This window comes from Nyctibius grandis, chromosome 2, assembly GCF_013368605.1.
Source record: "Nyctibius grandis isolate bNycGra1 chromosome 2, bNycGra1.pri, whole genome shotgun sequence".
Lineage (NCBI taxonomy): Eukaryota > Metazoa > Chordata > Aves > Nyctibiiformes > Nyctibiidae > Nyctibius > Nyctibius grandis.
In genome coordinates, this window is record NC_090659.1 from 92,235,185 (window position 1) to 92,256,289 (window position 21,105).

Here is a 21,105-nt window from a genome sequence, read left to right on the forward strand (position 1 = left end):
GGCAGATCTGCTGTCCTGGAAAGCCTACTGCAATTCTTAGTAATTAGAAATGGGCTGGAAATGAGACTTCATATTCCGGCCAATAACATTGATTACTAGGATTCTGGATATGCTTGCAAAAGTGTCTAATATCATAAATTTTTGCTGATTCCTTGGTTTTAGTGATGCTTTTGACCATACAGACTGTAGAGTCTAATTATTCATTTTGTGGAAAAATACTTCCTTGGAGAACTCTTAATGTGCTGGGCTTTAATTAAATATTCTCACCTAGTGTTAGGAGGCAAAGGCAGCAGAAAACTATAAACTGTCTGTTCTTTATTTTATAGTTTTTATTACATCCTTTTGATTTGACTATTTTGCAAGGTAAATAGTCTTTGTAAACATTTTTCTATACTCTTACGTATTCTTGCTGTTCTTCTGACTGTTATTCTGCAGCAGCATCTTGTGAATGAAGTGACCAGTTTGGCACTCAGGGAGCACAAGTCATGGATATTTGGGACTGTTTTCTAAATTAACGTTCATTTACATGCCTTATGAATCCTGCATTTTGTCTGTTTTCTGCAGCAGCAACACGTTATGCATTTTTTAATCCTCTATAATGATACCAAGATACTTTTCCCATTAATTTGGAGCTGTCTGTAATTCATAAATACTTCTTCTGTGCTTCTGTGGTTTTTCTCTGGTGTGTATTTCTTTGTTTTTACTAACACTGAACTTTTTCAAGTCACTGTACTGCCTGTTTAATATCTTGCTTGAGTCACTGTGAAGTGCCTTGGTGATCAAGGGGAGGAACTAAGCAATCACAATTTTGTGCTGTCTGTAAATGTTCCTGTGTCACTACTTTACACTTCTCTTCCAGTTTAAGAATTGCACCACAAAATTTCGTAAGAGAATAATAAGGTGCTTATTATCTATTAATCTTTTGCTATATTAAAAATTCCTATTATTCCTTCTTGCTTTTTATGTCCCTTAGCTTTTCATCTCATTGCATGATCGAGACATAGAAATAATTGGTCTTTTCAGTTCAATGACTGAAGTAAAAATAATTGTGGGTCAACCTGAAGTGAAGTACTTAATTTAGTTCAGATTAAAGGGATTACATTCTGTTTTAAAGTATTTTTTCCTATTATAGAAAGAAAAAAAAAAAACATGAATGACATTTCATTAAAGTTAGTCCCTGAATGTAATTTTGTTACAAAAAGTTAAGGGTTTTTTTCTCTGATTTCCACTTTTTTGGTCAGACTTACCAGTTCACTTTGACCTGAAAGCAGAGGGTTCTGCTTAATATGTTTTTAAACAAAAAAATCTTTATCCAGTTGTCTGCAATTTCCTTCATATTCTGTAAATTTATTGGATAGATTTTGAAAAGCTAAACATTTATATTTGCTGATTTTCCTTGAACCCATTGTTTTGAGGGGGTTAGGTATTTTTTTATAGGTTAGTGAAGCCAAGCACTCCATTGGAGCAACTGTGCTTCAGCTGTGGTTAAAATTTATATTGTTTTCTTCCAGTTTGTATTGTTTTCTTCCAGAACTCTGACTACCCTATTTCCTGTCCATATTTCTGAATGTAGTGTATCCTACATCTTGGCTGGGGATGTAAGGTTTACTGGCATATAATTCATGTGGAACCAGCTTAAAGCATAAACCAATTCTCTTCATCTCTGAATCCTCCTGTACAGCCACTGTTTTTAATGGGAGGTTGCCCAGTTGTACTGGAAACTCAATTCTTGCGATTCTTCAGAATTTCAAGTTGAATATTACAACTGGGCCTGAAGGCGTATTGCTTTTTAGCAGTTTATTTCAGCCCTGCTTCTTCTGACGTCGGTCTGCTCATGTTCGTCATTTTGATTAGCTGCTTCTAATTGATTTTAGAAAATTAACTTTTACTATTCATGATGGGCTTGGAAAAGCAGAATGCGTTGCCAGACTTTTGCAGTATGTTGGAGAGAGAGAGTGTTAATTTCTTACTTAGACATATTTTGCTTCCTTTCTCGCCACCCAGATTTTTTCAGAGTTGTTACTGAGACTTTTCTTCAGGGACTACGAGAACTTCAGGGAATGTGAGGACTGCTTAACCTTCCCCAAGCCACATCAAGAGGAAATGAGAAGAGCCTTTTCCCAAAGGAGTTTAAAACCTTTCATCTTTGGGTTTGGGTACTCCAGTCTTCCGTCTTTTTGAATATCAGAGACAAAGAGAGATAGTCCCAAAGCTGGGAATAATTATCCTAATACTGTTTTTTTCCTATTTAAATAATCTAACATTAATTCAGTTTTATTACTGAGTCTTGATTTGCCCAAAGTTCAGGGTTTTGAGCTCTATTTAAGTGCAGAAAAGCTTATGGATGCCAGTGGAGGTTTTTCTCTGATGCTGTCCCTCTTGTTTACAAAACCCAGTTTGCTTGAGTTCGGTCTCAGTGAACATCAGGAGATGCTTTCTTTACTCGTACCCTTGAGCCTCTTTCAGACACTGTTCTACCTCAGTTTGTTTTTTTCTGAGAGCCCACTCACCTAAAGGTTGCACTGACCTTTTCTGGTCTTTCTGCTGCTTCTTTTTCACTGTCTTTCTTATTTCTGTAGTTTGGTGAAATCATCTTGCTATTCCTGTGTTGGGAGACTCCTGAGATCTTGGGGTCAGCAACCACCTTCAAGGCTTTGGCTTGTTCCAGGCTTGGGGTGGTTTCCCCTAGTTTCAGCTATTGCTGAGCAAACTTTTTTCACTGCCTTGTTCTTAGCCTGGATGATTAAACTTTCTAGTTTACTCTGTGGGAATACTCTGGAGCACAGCTATCTGCAGGTTTTTTTTTCTTTGTGAAAAATGTATTTTGAGTAAATTTCTACATATAGTCTCTGCTAAAGTTCCCTTGAAGGGAGACACTCTTCCTTGACTTCTCCCTTTAATAAACCACAGGGACATGAAAGGAATGGATTTGTGTTTGGAAACATGTTTCTGTTTCTTGATGAATTTGCATAAACCATATTTCGAATAGTTTACACATTAAATTTACTTAACTGAACAGAGTCTTGTGTGAACACTCTTTAGTCTGCATGAACCTCTGCTATAGGGGTATCTTAACTGCATACTAATTTTAATAATAATAATAGTGATCCAGGTATGGATAGTGAGCTTATGTTAGTATTGTGAAATGATTTGTGTGAAGGAAAACAAAAGAAATATCAGTGAAGTGCTATGTACTGTGTGTGGTGCTATCCTTAGGATTCCTCTAAGCGTACTTGACATCATATTTATCCTTTAGATGTGCAATAATTTCCTGGGCTTGGGTACACTTTGAAATTTCCGTTGCCTTCCAGTTGAGTGTTAACATCTCTAACAGTATATACTGATGATGGGGGGAGTTCAGACACATTTGCAGATGCCTTTTTACTTAAAGTGCCTTCCTCAGTGAGCCAAATCCCACTCTCAGAAATGTTGAATTTTAAATTTTGCCCTTGGCGTTATCAGAAGGATCAGCGCATGGCACCATTTCAAGATGGGGGAATGGCATATCCAGACATTCCCTGTGCCCTGTTTGCAGTCTAGCACAGGGCTGATAGAGGTCCTGGAGTGACATCAGTGAAGATCTCGGGGCCTCTTATTATCTCCGGGAGGTAGAATATGGCTGGAAACAGCTCAAGTTCCTGTGCTGGCCTCACCAGCGTGACTCAGCTTTGCATGGGTAGCTAACTCTTGGAATGGATTTAGTTTTTCCCTAGTTGTGAACTATCTGCTGTTTCATACAGATGCTGATTAGCCTCTAAATGACGAAGGCTTTTTGATGCTCCCAGCCCAAGCAATACCCAAACCACAGAAAGAGAGGGGAAGTGCTTTGTATTCCATTTTGTTCAATTTTCCACTCAGGGTTTTTTTTTTTTCCCCTATATTGAAGCAACTTAGAAACAAAACAAAAACTGAAATAGCAAATTAATATGCTGAGGAAAAAAAATTAGACAAAAGCAATTAGTGTGCACTTGTGATGCACTTAGGGTTTTTTCCTCCATTTAGCATTTGCTCATTTTCCTTCGCCCTCTGACAGTGACAAAAAAATGTAATGAAGCTGAGAGCTCTTTGGGTGTGACTTTCAAGTTTTAAGCTCCTTATCTCTGACTTGATGCGCTGTCTCCCTTTCCCTAGAGTGTCTGGAGACGTTGAAGCTTTAAGTTTCATTAGGAAAAAGCAATAAAGCATTTCAGCTGTGAGGCTAAAATCCATAGATAAATCACTTGGGATTGAGCTATTACAAGAAAGCTGAACACTTTTCAGAAGAGGAAAACAAGAGGATGCTTAAAAATGTGACCATTCTGGGCTATATTGTACATTTTGGTTCTAGTTGCATTTACCTGGAGCTTGTTTTCCACAGATTTCAAGCTTAAGCAGAATTTTTTTGAAAATAGGTCACAGAAAATGTCTCTTTCTTCTTTTAGTTTTCTAAGAGTTTCTTTAATTTGTAAAACAGAATAAGAAGATTTGCATAGAACTAAATGCATTAAAAATATGAACTCATGGTGTAGCACCAGTGAAGCAGTTGGGTTGTTTGGAGAACAAGCGCTGAGGATTGCCAGATTTTGTTCTTCCTGCAGTTTTACACTTACCTATTCTCTGATGTTTCTTTCTCTTCTTGCTTTAAAAGTGGTTAAAATACCTAGAGACCTTAAAAAGTATCCCTCAGTGCAGTTCCTGTATAGCAAATAATTTTATAAACAAAACTATTTGTGTAAACTCTGAAAAAATTTCCTGCTTGTAGTGAACAAGGATCCCTGGCTTCAAGCAGCTGGATCATGTTTAAACAGGCATCTGTTATTAGAGATGAAAAAAACAGTCACTTGCTCTTTTATTTTGTATAAGTTTGTACCTAAAGGCATTAAATGTATAACTAAAGGTCTTCTTTAAGCACAGAAGCCATCCCATCTGATAGATGTGTAATGACCTGGTGAAGCTGGCACTGCGAAGTAACATGCTTAACAAAATCTTATGTCAGGACTTTAAAGAAACGTGCGGGCCTTGAACTATATATAGCAGTTTCCAGTTTACATTTACAAGAATGGTTTATTGTTTTTGCTATGTTTAAATACTAATTTAAGATAGATTTCTAATTCTTCAGTCCAAATTCATGAAACTTTACCACCCTGCTTCTTGTAACTGTCTCGTTGTAAGGTTATACTTCTGGAGGAATAATATTTTAATGTTAGCAGTTGGTTGACGTTGGATACATGAGGTCAAATTTGAGGAACTGTAGATTTCTGACAAAGTGACTTTTGCTGGATACTTTTTGCATCTGTTTTACAGTTTGAGGCTGGACGTGTTGTAACTGGATTACTTGATTTACCTGGATTCTGTTTTCACAGAATCACAGAGTGATTTGGTGGTTGGAAGAGACCTCTGGAGGTCATCTGGTCCAACCCCCCTGCTGAAGCAGGGCCACCTAGAGCAGGCTGCCCAGGACCGTGTCCAGACAGCTTTTCAATATCTCCAAGGATGGAGACGCCACAACCTCCTTGAGCAACCTGTGCCAGTGCTCAGTTGCCCTCACAGTGAAGAAGTGTTTCCTGGTGTCCACACAGTCTCCTGTGTTTCAGTTTGTGCCCATTGCCTCTTAGCCTGTCACTGGGCACCACTGGAAAGAGCCTGGCTCCATCCTCTTTGCACCCTCCCTTCAGGTATTTACATATATTAATAGGATCCCCCTGAGCCTTCTCTTCTCACAGAAGTTCTTTACTGGGAGGGTGGTGAGACACTGGAACAGGTTGCCCAGAGAAGTTGTGGATGCCCCCTCCGTGGAAGTGTTCAAGGCCAGGTTGGATGGTGCTTTGAGCAACCTGGTCTAGCGGAAAGGTGTCCCTGCCTGTGGCAGGGGGGTTGGAACTACGTGATCTTTAAGGTCCCTTCCAACCCAAACCGTTCTATGATTCTATGATTCTCCATGCTAAGCAGTCCCACCTCTCTCAGCCTCTCCTCATATGTGACGTGCTCCAGTCCCTTAATCATCCTTGTGGCCCTTCATTGGACTCTCTCTAGTATGTCCGTATTTCTCTTTTACTGAGGAGCCCAGAACTGGACACAGGACTCCAGGTGGGACCTCACCAGTGCTGAGTAGAGAGGAAGAATCACCTTCCTTGACCTGCTGGCAGTACTCCTCCTAATGCAGCCCAGGATACCATTCGCCTTCTTTGCTGCAAGGGCACGTTGCTGTCTCATGTTCAATTTGTTCTCCACCAGGACTCGCAGGTCCTTTTCTGCCATGCTGCTTTCCAGCTAGGTGGCCCCCAGCATACACTGGTGCCTGGGGTTGTTCCTCCCCAGGTGCAGGACTTGCACTTCTGTTGTTCAACTCCCCGAGTTTTCTGTTAGCCCTTTTGTCTAGCCTGCTGATGTCCCTCTGGGTGACAGCACAACCCTCTGGCATATCAGCCTCTCCTCCCAGTTTTGTGTCTGTCCTGGTTTCACTGGGATTTGGTTTCCGTTTGTGGCCAGCCATGGTGATCAAGGTCCTCAGCAGTTAAATCCGGGGCAGCTGACCCTGGCTGGCCCACAGGTGTATTCTATATCATTGACATCAAGCTCACTATAAAAGAGAGGGTTTGGTAGGAAGAGGTGGGAGCTTTTCCTGCTCTCCTTGTCTCTCTTCCTTTCTCCTTGTTCATTGTTGTGATTCCTGGAGCAACTTGCCAGTGATTTGTGGATGAGTATATTTTTGTCTGTTTTGTGTTGTTATTTATATTGATTTTCTTCATTTCATTAAATCTGGTTAACTTCATCCCACGAGTCTCCCTCTCTTTTTCCCAATTCCCGTCCTCATTTGGGGAAGGGACATTGGGTGAGAGAAAAACTGCTATTGTTTAGCGCCGGGTGCGGGCTAAACGAAGACAGTTTCATCAGCAAATTTGCTGAGGGTGCACTCTGCCCTATCATCCAGGTCATTAATGAAGGTGTTAAACAGGACTCAGCCCAGTATTGGCTTTTGGGGCAGACTCCTAGTTGTTGGCCTTCAATTAGACTTTGTGCCGCTGATCACCACCCTCTGGGCCCAGCCATTCAGCCAGTTTTCAGTCCACCTCACTGTTTGTTCATCCAGCCCATACTTCATCAGCTTACTCTATGAGGATCATAAGGGATAGTGCTGAAAGTCTTACTGAAGTCAAGGTGGACAATATCCACCTCTGTCCCTTCATCCACCAAGCCAGTTATTTCATCAAGGGTTATCAGGTTAGTCAAGCATGACTTCCCCTTGGGGAATCCATGCTGACTGCTCCCAGTCACTTGTCCTTCATGTGCATGGATGTATTCTGGGAGATGTCCCTTCATTTTTGCTAGATGTGGTATGAGGCAAGGCCACCTAAATTACCCAGGCTGGATTCTACTGCAGAGTGAAGTCAGAGTAGACCTTATACCTGTTTCTATGATGTTACTGCTTTTGTTCTGCCTTTTAGTTAAGCCCACTTGTCCTGGTGTACTGGTGCAGGAAATACTGTGTGGGACTAACCCTTTTCTTCCCCCTCCTAAGAGCTTTTATCATGGGGGCCAAAACCACACAGTACTTTATTACTTGTGAGCTTGGCAACAGTGAAATAGGAGAAGGCCAGCAAAAAGAGGGAAGCAACGTTTTAGTGGAGTAGACAGAGCTAATTGTTCTGATTATAAATTCTGTATTGTACTCAGGCGAATATAATAGCCATTTATTACTCGCCTTGCTTTTAAATCCTCCGCTCCCTTTGTAATTTATACTTTTGCCTGGCTCGGTTCATCTTGGAAAATAATAGTGACGATTCACCATAAAGCACCAACTACACCTTTGACAGTGACAGTACTGTTATAATTCATTTAGTATCCTGAATCCAAGAAATTAAAGTACTGTAGAAAGCTGCCCAACTGTTAGCACTGTGATTTTTGCAGACAAGTTCTGATAGATACAGGAGCATCAGTGACCCCAACAGCGTAGTCCCACCACTGTGATGGAGTTGCATTCATCTGCCGCATTCATATGGACCCACCTGCATAAGGACAGGGAAATGGAGGGGCAGACAGAAAGCAAGGGAAGCATAACGTGTTATCCTGGTATTTGCCAGAACTCACTCGCCAACATCTAGAAGCACAGAGAAGTTACAAAGCCTTAAATCTGTTACATTCATGCTCCAGGCATTGGGTGCGGTCTCTAAGAGGAGAGGTGGGGGATGCGCTCTCTCTCTTTATCACCATCTTTTCATTAGTTCCAGAAAGATATTTTAAAAATATCTGTTCAAAGAACAGGAAAACCATTTCCCTGCCTGTTTCGGATTCTAAGTGATGTTTCTACATTACTAAGTCAATTCAAGATTGGCCATACGAAGTGCTATTAGTGTAATGCCTGATAATAGTTTAGAGCAGCAGAAGGTGCCTTAATGCAAATATCATGTTGCAGGAAGCGGGGTGCTTTACAATAGCTGCTGTGTTGCTGCTGAGATGTGGACCATTATTTTCTTCATTAGCAAATGTAGTGTCTGCATTTTTCTTTGAATGGGTAAAGGAAACCAGAAATGTAGCCACCAAGCTTTGGGAACTGTGTTTTCTTATTGCTGATATGATAAAATATGTTAAAAATTAGGCAATAGGGTTTAACTGAGCTCTCTATGATTTTATTTTACAGATCGTTAAGTCTAAACCCATTGAGTTGAAGGGATATAGAAAGTTATCAGTGAAGTTAGCCCCTTTGAAAGCGAGAGGTGCTTTCAAATTTACACTGAATGCAATGGTAATTTTATTTCCTTTCAAGATGTTAAGCTTGTTCCTAATAGGTGCTGTCTGAAAGAAGTTGCAGTAGTGGCCCAAAACTTACTGTGAAATTTTCATCGAAGTAATTTGCAGATGTGTATGTACATATATATTAATATGTGTATATTTTTAGAAGCCACATTATCCTAGTGTCAACATGTGTGAAAATCTCAATTTATGGCAAGACCTATGTGGTGGCAGACTGAACAATGTCCTCTTGTTCTCTCCTTCATTCCTGACTCAAAAAGCCCCATATTTTTCTGAACAGAACAGCAACATTATCACAGTAATGGGCCATTTTTCTTCCCATCCAGACATTCTTTATTCCCTATGATGTTTTAGGACTTGTGTTGTTTGCCTTCAACTTTTAAGACTGTATATGCTCACTCTCTCCCTATTCCTGCTGCGTTAAAAGCGTTTTTTATTCCTACTACCTCAATTTCATTACTTTCCAATATACTGCAGTATCTGGCTTTGATAACTCTCTCTTCCAAAATCAGCAATGACTTCTTCTTGGCTACTTGACAACAGTGAAAATTTTCAAAGTAACTTAATCTTCTAAATTAAATCTGCTTGATTTATTTATTTTTAAGGCGTTTTGTCTGTCTTCGTCCTTCTTGATTTATCTCCTGCTTTGTCAGCGTGTGAACCATTAGCACCTGAGTTCCTCCAAAATTTAAGAGTTTTCTTATTATATTACCTCAATGGTCTTCCATTGTCTCAGTGGTTCCTGTGACACTTCCTTTGTCATTGTATTATACAATTTCTTCTGGTCTGTTGAGAGTTCAGCATATTCAGAGTGATATATAAATAATAATATTTGGGGCAGCAAGCATTAATTTAAAAAAAAGGTAATATGTAATAGAAGAAAAGATACTGACTTTGGTTGGTAGAAGAAAAGATGCAGGACTTTGAATATGACTACATGCAATGAGATAAGATTACTAGTAAAATCCCAATTTACATAGCTGGAAAATAGTTTTAAGGAAAATTGAATCCATTTTAATTTTGATTATGTCTGTATACAGGTTCAACTGTCTTTAATGAATGCACTCTAAACATCCTACTTAAGTGAGTTAGTTAATCATAACTTTTTGTGAGCATCCATAAGAAAGCATGGCTTCTGTGTAAATGCAAATAAGAAGGTACAGAAAGTCATTCTCAGTTTAGGACAAGCAAGAACAGCTATACTGAGCTAGCATGAAGCTCATAAAACCATACTGAATCACAGTAGTATAATAGCAGTAGCAGGTACTCCAGAAATGAGTATAAGCAGCAGAGCATGTACAGTGGTTCTTCCTCTTGCGTAACTTCCCAATGTTCACTCGTTGGATTTTGAGTACTTGCTAAGTTGAAGGTTTTGGATATTGTGTTTTATAGTACATGATGCATCTATTTGTGATGAATTTGTCAAATACCTTTTTTAGACACTTCTGGTCTCCTCAACATCCTTTGGGAATACATTTCAAGTCTAAATAATGCGTTACATTTAGGAAAAAACACTTCTTGTTGTTTGCTCAATCATTTTCTTGGTCCCCCGAGTTCTTAAGTTAAATGAAATATCTAATAAATAATGAGAGTACATCTTCTCCGTGATTTTGTAGACTGAAATAGATGAGAACCTAAATGACTGCTTAGTTTCTCTTTTTTTTTTTTTAAGAAAAATTCCAAGCATTGTCGATATTTTTTTTGCATATAATGCATTTTGTCTTTTTTCACATTATCATATTCCTTCTTGAAGTTTGTTGTTAAAAATATATAAATCAGAAAATATGTAGTTCAATCATCACATTATAGATGCTGTATTTACAAATATATATGTCTTCCAACTTTCCACTTTATTTTTATAGCACTAGTAATAATTGGTCCTACATTCATGTGATTGTCAGCATATAATTTAACTTTTAGACTGTTGAAATGCTCTGAACTTTATTAAGTTTATTATGCTCTGAATTTAATAAGAAGTTAGGATATAGGAACTTCTGGTAAGTTTACATGCATTATTTAGCAGTGTTTGGCAACATGATTTGGTTGCCAATACATGGGTGTGTAGTACCTTTTGAGATGGCCTTCGGAGTCTCACCTGCCTTATTTATAGCTGCTGTTCTGGGTGCTGTGGTCCTCTGTCATATTTACCTGCCCTGTGCCAATGCTTTGGATACCAAAGGGCATCTCCGTTGGCACTAGATAACTGAACTAAGGCCTTGATTTTCAGAGGGGAGAGTAGGGGGATGCACAGGGGATTTCTGTGATCAGTAGTATTAAAGACATGAGTAATACAAACAAACGTTACTGGAAAAGATCAGCGTTCTCAGGAGTCTTCAGCAATAAATGCAGCTGTTGTTGCTTAATGGCATTTCACAACATCTGGTTACAGGTTGGCAGCAGTAATGAGCATGGGAGAAGGACGGATGCAAAGTGCAGAGTTTTGGGTGGACTTGTCCGTACTTAATCCGTATTATAATGTCATGCTATATCATAGGAAATAATCCGGTGGGTGTATTTGCCCAAATAAGATTTCTGAGTCCACTGAAACCTGGAAATTCCAGCAGAATGCTGATTGTTGTTGGAGCCAGGGTTGTATTATGATTTAATGGCTTTTCTGGGCTTCATTTGATGACCTGGCCTAGAAAAAGATTTTGAAGTAATAAAGCATCTGTTTGGCTCCAAACTAATGAGAGAAGCATTGCTCTTTGCATTAACTGTTCTTTAGGAAGAGCCGAGGAGAGCTACTAATAAACCTTATTAAAAAGCTTAAGCAAGATTGAAGGAAATAGAAAACAGAGAAACTATTCCGTTCCATGTGAAGTGAGTACATAAAAAAAAAAGGGGGGAAAAAAAAAAAGCAAGCCCACAGGGTTTTTGCCTCCCCTCCATGTGACTTGCAGCTTGCTGCACTTCAGTTACGTTGTCTCTGAGAGATGTTAAAGTGCAGCTCAGTTTAATGAAGAAGCGGATAGGACAAATCAAGGCTAGAGACTATTTACAGCAGAGATTGGGTAAGTAAATGCAGCTGTAGAGAAGTGTTTACTAATATTGTGCAAATGTTACAATATCTAGCCTGTAGCATTTAAAACAATACTCAGAGCTATCATTTTTTAGTGGTCCTTTCTTTGTTTTACTTAAATAATTTGCAAGTGTGGGTGGTACATACTATGCAATAGATTTATGCATAAGACTGATAACGGATTTAATTTTATTTTTCAGCCTTCCTACAACAAAACAAATAACTTTCCTTTAATTTCATGTACTTATTTTGTTTTAAATTCTTTGCTATGTAAGCAACTGCTTCATCTATTTTAGTGCAGTGCTCAAAATAATTTCAGTGGGAGTTAGCTGATAGTTTCTGGTGCCTTCCTGTTATTTTAATTATTTTTCTACTGGTGAAGGAGAGGGGAAGACAGCTTATACTCTGAACCTCCTAGATACAGCATTTTCTGATTTCTAGAATCCAACTCCAGACCACTGAAAATGCCCCAGCATCAACTTGTTCCAGGAATTTAGTCAACCATCCTAGTAGGATATGATTTCAGCCCTTTGCTTTTGTTCTCTATGTCTTTTTATAAAGACTTGTATGTGTTCTTGTGCTGAGGTTTATATAGAAAGTTCTGTTTTAAATTTATGTATGTTTAAATTTGTGTAAATTTAATGTCGATATACAAGATGATAGAGAAATATGATGAAAGCTTTTGTTGTTGTTTAAGACTTCCAGGCTTTTGATTTTGATATGTTTTTGTCCCTAGCAATTAGAATGGACCTTGCAGTTGCTATGATGCTGTTATGAAATAGGATTGCAATCTTAGTCAATTAGTAATTTCCAGAACAGTTGTTTAGCAGTTTCAGTACCTGCCATTTGAGTATTTAAATCTCAGTGCGTAGACAAAGAGCTGAGAAGGAGGAGTGGTCAATATAGATTGTGAAAACCTATACTGAAGCCTGATTCGAATCTTGGGAACTGAAAAAGGAAAAGCAAACTCCTCTGTTGTTGGTAGTGTATTAAAGAAAATATTTTTAAGTGTTTAATATGTTGTGATCTAGGGCGTGTCTTCCTTTTGCATCATCTCACAGGTAAGGGTATGTTACATATTATAGTCTGTCATGATTTTTACTATCTGGATTAATCAGAATGTGTTATCTTTTTCAGATAATCACTCCATTTAGGAGGCTAATATTGTGTGCTGAGAACAGAAAAGAAATGGAGGACTGGATAAGCTCTCTGAAGTCCGTTCAGTCCAGAGAACACTATGAGGTAAGTTGACATCCCTCTTGGTGCAACCTCTTCTAGCTCAACAGATCAAATTACAGGACACAGAACTGGAGTATTCACCCTCCTTAGTGTGAAAAGTGTGTCTAGTGTTAGAGTGAAGCTTCATGTTGAGACCTTTACTAGTGAAATGAGAGCTTATGATCACACTTTTGGTTAGAAATTTGGAGGGGGAGCAGGCTAAATACCCTTTGGAAAAAACTTTTGGTGAACATTGCATTGTTGTCCCCTGTAATGTGGAACCGTAGGTAATTTCAGTCACCGTAGCTGTGTTCTGTACTTGCAAATTTGTCTTAACTTCTCCTTTACTAGACCGCACAGTTTAATGTGGAACATTTCTCAGGGATGCATAACTGGTACGCCTGCTCCCATGCCCGACCTACCTTCTGTAACGTGTGTAGAGAGAGCCTCTCTGGAGTCACTTCTCATGGCCTGTCTTGTGAAGGTAAAATAAACGCTTTCTTCCCCCTGTTTATAATGCTGCATATGTAGACAAAGGGCTGAAAGTTTAAGACGAGTAATGATTCTGAAAATAATGAGTAAGAAAAAAGCCTGAAGGGAGAAATCTGTTCACTAGAGTGACTTTCTTTAGGGCAGAGGGACTGCTCATGATCTGGCTTACCTCCTGTGTGCTCCAGGTGCCTTTTTCTAACTCATCTCAATAAAACTGTTCCTTCTGCTGCAGCGACCAGTTTGGAATGTGCTGGGTGGATGTTTTGCAAGAAAAGATAGGATTTATTTGATTTGCCTATCAAAAATGTGAAACAAAATAGTCTTACTGGTTTGCAGAATCAGCATTCCTCAGGAAAAAAATCATAATGGTAGTTTCTGGCCAAAATCTATAAAAATTCTTAACACTTTTTTTCAGTGCTATGACCTCTTCCCCTCCAGTTCTTGTTTGCTCGGTTGCTGCTGCCTGATCTTGCAGTACAGGCAGGACAGATTTGTTGCTTTAAAAATTCTCTCATGCAGTGATGGGGTAGAGATGTAGATGCCTTTGTGTCTTGATGGTTCAACAGATGAAATCCAGCACAAAGAAAAAGGAGGTGTGGCTGAGACTTCAGCATTAAGCTTATCTGGAGAAATATTTTGCAAACAAATATTTATAATAAACCTGAAACAGTTCATTTATTTTCTGCTGCAAGTTCTGTGAAAAAGTGTAACAAGTCTGCTTATGTTAGAGTCCAGCAGAAAATAAAGCATCCGTGTGACCTTATGATATATATGAAATGTAGAGATATTTAATTACCAAAACAGCTAACTGTCCAGAAAGGCGTTACAGTTACACCATTCAAAACTTCATTTTTTGGATGCATGTTACCCAACTGCGAATGCATTTCTGTTATTGGTGCTGTTATAATACTTGAGGTCTGAGCATAATAATGTGTATTAAGGAAATCTTACAAAGGAAACATTAACCCACTGTCCTGAATTGTCCGTGCTTTTAATGTAGCTAATGGTGCAGTTGCCAAGGAACGGGATGAAGCCATTTCATAGAAATTAGAAGTAGCATAGTTACTTCCAGCTTCTCTGGTATATGTTTTCCACTATGTATAAGTCGTCTGGACAGGTTTAAGGCAATTATGGTATTTTCAATGTCTAATATTGGCAGATGGAAGTATCGTGTGCTTAACTAAAACACAGTTGCATTGCCTCTGTGTACAAATACAGTTACATTTGCTCAGGCAAAGGAAAGACTTCTTTTCTTTCGTAATGAATTTATCCGTTCATAAGTTAATATTATAGCAATTTTAAAAGGCTGTTTAGCAAGAATTGTTCTTGTAAGATTATCAGTGTTAATGGTTGTAGTTCAACACCTTGTAATTTCCAAGGTGTTGGCATTAACTTTACATTAAGGAAGTTTCCTTAATTTCCAGATTTGGACTTTTCCACCCTTCTGTATAACTTGTTACAAACTGATGCTACATTTATCCACATTTCTGATGCCAGTTGATCTTTCAGCAGTTTTTACAAATGGCTCATGAAGGTAGTTTGAATTTGATTTTACTGGTCCACAGTTTCATAAACGTGTATCACCTGGATTGGTTTATATGTAGATACTATGATATTCTTTTATCTATTAATAAGTTTACCTCCTCATACTTCTTAGCCACTAGTTTATATCTATTTTCTTTCTTTTTTCCAAGTATTTTTTAAAATAAAAGGAGAACTTCAATTATTCATCTAATCTAAATCATTTGACAGTTGACTGTTTCACTCATACTTTGTCCCCGATTCTGTATACCTGTAAAAACCTGTGTTAACCATCCTTAATTTCTTCATCTAAGTGTATTTTGGTTTGATACTACTTCTTTCTCTGAAATTCTTATGTGATTGAGTTCATATTTACTTGCTTCTGCCATGTGCACTTCTAATGCGTTTCACCATCTATTTTTTTGACTTACTCTGTGGTAGCAATATACACTGTTTGAGGAGGCAATGTAAGAAGTATGGAGTCTTAAGATTCCCCAGACATGGTCTGTGCTACTTTTTCTCATTACAGCTTTGAAAAAACCTGTTTAAATATTCATGCCTGGCATCTGAAACCTCCAGCACTGCTTTACGCTGGGAATCCATTTATATCTATACTAAATTCAATTACTTGTGTGGTCATTGATCCCAGGCTACTCTATTATGTCTTGCATTGAGAAGCAAGAGAGGCTTCTTCTCAAGAGATATTGGAGCTCTTCCTCCTCTCAGTGGTTTGGGTTACTGGTACATCAAGTTATCCTGAAAGTAGCTTAAGAGTCTTCGCACTCTTTGTGATCTGATTTTTGACTGTTAACTGTAAGTAAAAATAGAAATAAATCCCATCGCTGATCTTTTGCAGCTTATGATACTTTAGAAGATCAGTCCTGTAATATTTTATTCTCTTAGACCAGCTGGTCTCCAGTAGCGCTACACAACTTTTTTTTTCAGCCTGACCACACAATAAGCCTAATTTCTTTTGGAGATAAGATGGGTGCCTTCTTTTTTCAGGGCACCTCCTCTCCCAGTAGCCTTCAGCAAAGGTTGACCATATTAATTGCAGGCCACTCTGAAGATACTCCTGTAAGTTTTGTGGAAGGCAGTGTAGGAAAAGAGGATATGTTAATACCTTTGCTAGGGAAAAGACTGTCTTTTTAGAAGTCAAAGAATTGATGTGTATATCAAACTAAAGATCTAAATTCATATCAAACCAGGCTTCATTCTTTCTATTTCTGAAAAAAACAATTGACTTTTAAGAAATTTAATCATACACTCCTTTGAGATGCAATGCTATTCCTCCCACTAGTTCCTTCTTCCGTGTCTTCTCAAAAGATATTCTACTTTTCAAATGTTGCCTGTGTGTTGTGTTGCTCTATCTGGCTCTAAAGGACTGATCTCCGCAACATTCATCCACAGTCTTTACTAGGACAGAGAAATTCTTTTGCCTTGCTTTGGAAATTACTCCAAACTAGCTGAATCAAGTAAGGCTTTTGTTCTTTACACTCCTCAAATGTTTCTCTTATCCAGAGTTCAGCTTGGTATATGCTCAGGAGTCTGAGCCCAAGAAGTTGTCAGGTAAACCCAGGGATATATGGAATGTTTAGGCAAAGAAACCTCAAGAACTATAGGTCATTATCTACAGAAACTCTTTCAAAACTCTCTAGCCTCAATTACGCTGTATTAATACCACACTTCTATCCAAGTCATTGCCAGTGGAACATTGCCTTTATGATTACTCTCGAAGATGTATTTCTTCATGTAGTGTTTTCATTATCATGACTGAATCTTGACTGTTGAATGTAAAACATACCTAATAAGCTGGAGATTGCAGTTTAAATGAGATGCTTTCTCCTGTGATGAATTGCACAAACAAACAATATTGAAAGAACGCTTTAGGATCGTAAACTCAAGTGATAAGAAAATACAGGGATTAAATTGCCTCTGCAGATGCATTTTGGGCACGTGGTCTTTTTTCATTATGCTTGGGGTTTTTTGCCCACAAAACCCTGTTCTTCTTACCCACTGCACAGGGTGTAGTACATGCACTACTTGGGTAGTCATTGTCTCCAAAATTTTTGCCACATTTTCTGCACAGGCTGGAGAATGAATAGTGAATGAAGCAGTCAGGAAGAGAAGGGATGTTCATTGTTAAAGAATTAAGGAGTAATGGAAAACTGTGTTCCGTGACTTTGTATAACACTGTGCCCCTCTGTAATCCTAGGGAAATCACTTAAATAAGATTTTTGATCAAATCAGCAGTTGTGTGTTGTGCATAATCTGGGACCTGTATCACAGAAATGCTGAGATTTCTATAACTGCAAAAATCAGTTGAAGCTGTTCTGAAGTCACTGATACTTTGAAGATATACAGTATTGAAAAAAAAGGTCTTAATTGTAGTAGTACTGAATGCAGTAGTAGTAATAATAATAATAATTTTAAAAGCCCAGGAAGAAATTGAATATTTCTTAATATTATTTAAACACCAATGAATATTGGTGTCTAAAAAGCAGTATTTCATTAGCTTTTGGTACATAAGGCAAACACCTGTTGAAAGTTATTATGAACCCGAGTACAGCACAGCTTATCGAGAACCATCCATTGCATGCAGTGAATGAGGGTCCTATTCTCAAAAAGCGTATGATCGTATAACTGAAGTCTTTACATCTGCGTACGGAAGCTGTATTGCAAAGCTATATTGCAAAGTTAAGTTGCATGAGTAACAACTTCGTAGACCTCAACTTTGTAATATGAGTATTCTTTTAGCACTGTGTTTGTAACATTAATTTAACTTAGAGTTATTTATTTGGGTGAAAATAGTAAAAATTACCAAGAAACTGCTGAGTTTTATCCTTTATAACATAGACATAAGCTTCAGATTGGAGTGAAGTTAGGTTGTTTTCACATGAGTCACACCATTTTCACTGTGGCTTGTCCATCCATGATGTGATAGTATTCTTGGAAAGAAAACAGCAGGTTTCTTGGAATACCTGAGGACAAATGCTTCCATCTTGACATCTTAAACTATAGATACCAGCTCAGGGATCTTCAGATCAATTTCAAAACTTTGGCTTTGGCCTTTGAAGTTGGAAAAGAACAGTCTGAGTCAGTTCTTCTTTGAAGAACACAGAAGAGAAAACTCATCATAAAATAGGTGGTAGAGTGGTAAGTTTGGGGAAAAAAAAAATTGAGTGTCCTGCCGGTGTAGTTGAATTAATTGATTGATGGGTGGTTAGAATGAAAGGCCTTGGAGACAGAATTGTTCTATAACAAAGGTGTATATTTTCAGTGCAAGAGGTCCTATGATAACGTTCAGTAATGTTGACATTTCTTCATGATACATAATAATAGGTCTAGATTTAATCACTGTGTCTGACAACAGGTGTTGATACCACTGTGACAATTGTTTGCTAGTTAAGTGGTTCTCTTGGTTGGCTTTCTGAGAGACCTGCTTCATATTCCAGCTAGAAAAATTTACACACAAAATTAAAACGTAAAATAACCTTCTACGAATATTCTAGATTGGGTTTGGCTAAATTTTTCCTTTTCTCATAATTTAACTTTCATCAGCAAAGTAATGGTGATTGATGTCTAGCAGTATGTCTGCATGTTTGCAAAAGATTTCAGATATCAGTGATTAATGAATGGGATGCAGTGTCATCTGAGACAAAAGAAACTAGGGGGTAGTGGTAACTAAGGCTGGGATTTGATTTAAATTTTTCCTTTCTATACCCATCTCTTCTGTACTGCTATGTATTTTGCTCAAAAGTTACGTCTGTGTCTTAAGGTCATTGTTTTTGGTGATGTTTAATGCTCAGAGTAACATGAATTGTTGTTTAATGATATTGGGGTTGCAGGGGGGTGACCTACAGAAAGTCTAATCTGAGATTTGGTAAGTTATATACTGTACCCACAAAGCAAATGTTAGCTGTCACATGCCATCCATGATGTGGCTTGCTGCAGCTCTTCAGATCCTGGGTTTGAATTTGTCAGTGCCTTGTTGAGAGAGCAGAGGTTGAATACAGGGTCCTGAGATCTAGTTGAATTATAGCTCAGTAGGATTTGAAAATTCCCTTGTTTTGTCATGCCCTTTGTGATCTGGAATTTCCTATGGCCCCTCATCCCTGATTTGTTGTATTTTGATTTGAGACAAATTCATATAATTTATGAGTAGGAAGCTGAATTCAGTGGCATATCTTCTCGAAAACATTCAAGTGGCAAAACTGTTCGAGGCCCATCATGTGCAAATGCAGCCTTTATCTCTGCGTGTCTGTGAGAGGTGACTTCTTTAGACGCTTGGAACCAGCTCAGGTTGGCAAACACACCATATTATGCTGAGCTGTTTTGAAAATGCGAGCCTACCCTGTTTATGAGGAATATGGGATATTTGCACACTGTGGGTCTAGGAATGCTGCTTTTCGAAATGACTGGGGGAGTTACTGTAAAAGCAAGTGTTTTCTGTTTCCTTCTCTTTCTTTGAGTTAGCACATACTTCCACACATCTCCCAGAACAGTGAGGATTGTTCTCAAACTCAGATGTTGCTTACATAGTCTCAATTCACTTTTTAAATTGATCTGGCAATGGATCAGTGGAATTAAAATGAGAAATTTATGATTCACAAGACGTTTTGTACCAAGGCTTAATGTTTTTTAATGGTTGACAAGCGATGGGCCAAAGCTTTTGATAGTTTCCTGTCAAATATTTGTTTGAAAAGAGGCTACTACTTCTGGTCTGCTGGCTAGTTCTCATAAACCTTTAATGGTCTTTGCCAAAATAATTTATATAATGCACTCTAAATAGAATGATGTCATGCACTTCCAGTAACAGAAATACCCACAGTTGGGTGCATCAGCCTGTTTGGTCTAATATGTTATCATTAACTAGTCATATTAATTGAGTTGAACAAAATACAAATAGTTATTAGATTGTCAAAATGTCTGCCTGTATGACACACTTGTGCGGAGTATTCCAATTAGTAGATATTTAATAAACAATCCAGTAAGAAGTCAGGCTCTTCCTCACTTAATGTAACCTATTGGAAAATATTGTAACCACCAGTATCCTAAATAAATACATCACCACCTAACCCTTCACTTTCTCAGCTTCTGGGAAAACAGGCATAGGATGGTGCCCAAAAGGGATCCTTTAAGCAAAGAAACAGAGCTTCTGAAGCAAAATACTTGAAACATTCTCCCATCACCTATTGCAAATCTAAACCGTGTATCTGAGTTGTGTCACGGGAGGAATAGAAAAGGCAAAAAAACAGTTAAAGGTATATTTGTACCTTAGCACCTTTCATTGCACCTGAAAAAATGGGGATCGATGTGGATTTGAGGACACACTTAACATGAGCTACAGTAAGCAGTTAAACCCAGTGTAGAGAGTTAAAGCTGGAGTGATTATGAACTGAATTTTCTTTTAGTTGGGTTGTGTCAGGTGTGCAACACTAAGTGATATGTACTTGGCTGTTTTATGGAATATCTGTGTTAAATTTTTTTGAAGATATGTGTCACTGAAATACAGCAAATAACATAGTATACATGTTTATGTGTGCCTTCCAGTGTGTAAGTTTAAAGCACATAAAAGATGTGCTGTCCGAGCAACAAATAACTGCAAATGGACTACGTTAGCCTCAATTGGAAAAGACATCATTGAAGATGAAGATGGTGTAAGTACTATTCATATTTACACTATTTTCCAGAACTGTTTCTTCTTTATGGGAAAAGAAAAAGGCTAAGCACAGAAATATTGCTCCGTAACCCATTGAAGTTAATGGTAGGTGGCTGTATTCCTGAACACTTTTCAAAGATTAACGTGGTATTTAGAACAAAAGTTACATTCCTATCTCACAAGACAAATTTAGTATCTGTGGGCACTAGACTGCAGCTGTGTTATAAGATTTTAAAGGCCACATGCAGAGAAACTGTGAAGCTGGAGAATTGCTCCCAGAAGTTCCTACTGCTCTTAAGCAAAGGTGGTATTTTATACTGTTACCATGCTGTTTTGGCAATCTATTTTGTGTCCTCCTTACCAATAGCTGTTCCCCAGGAGGCCTATTTGGAATTCACTGACGTGTGGGTGTTTTTTTACTGATGAAAACAGGAATTTTAAAATTAGCAGGAGAAATGACAAA

General features: G+C 38.2%; 1 protein-coding gene across 1 annotated transcript in view; it reads left to right on the top strand.

Moving 5' to 3' along the window:
- DGKH (diacylglycerol kinase eta) overlaps window positions 1-21,105 on the top strand; it is a 172,970-nt gene that overhangs the window by 101,127 nt on the left and 50,738 nt on the right. The window contains 3 exon segments of the mRNA XM_068418755.1: window positions 12,887-12,991; window positions 13,319-13,451; window positions 20,534-20,640. Of these exon segments, the coding sequence (XP_068274856.1) occupies window positions 12,887-12,991; window positions 13,319-13,451; window positions 20,534-20,640 (345 nt within the window).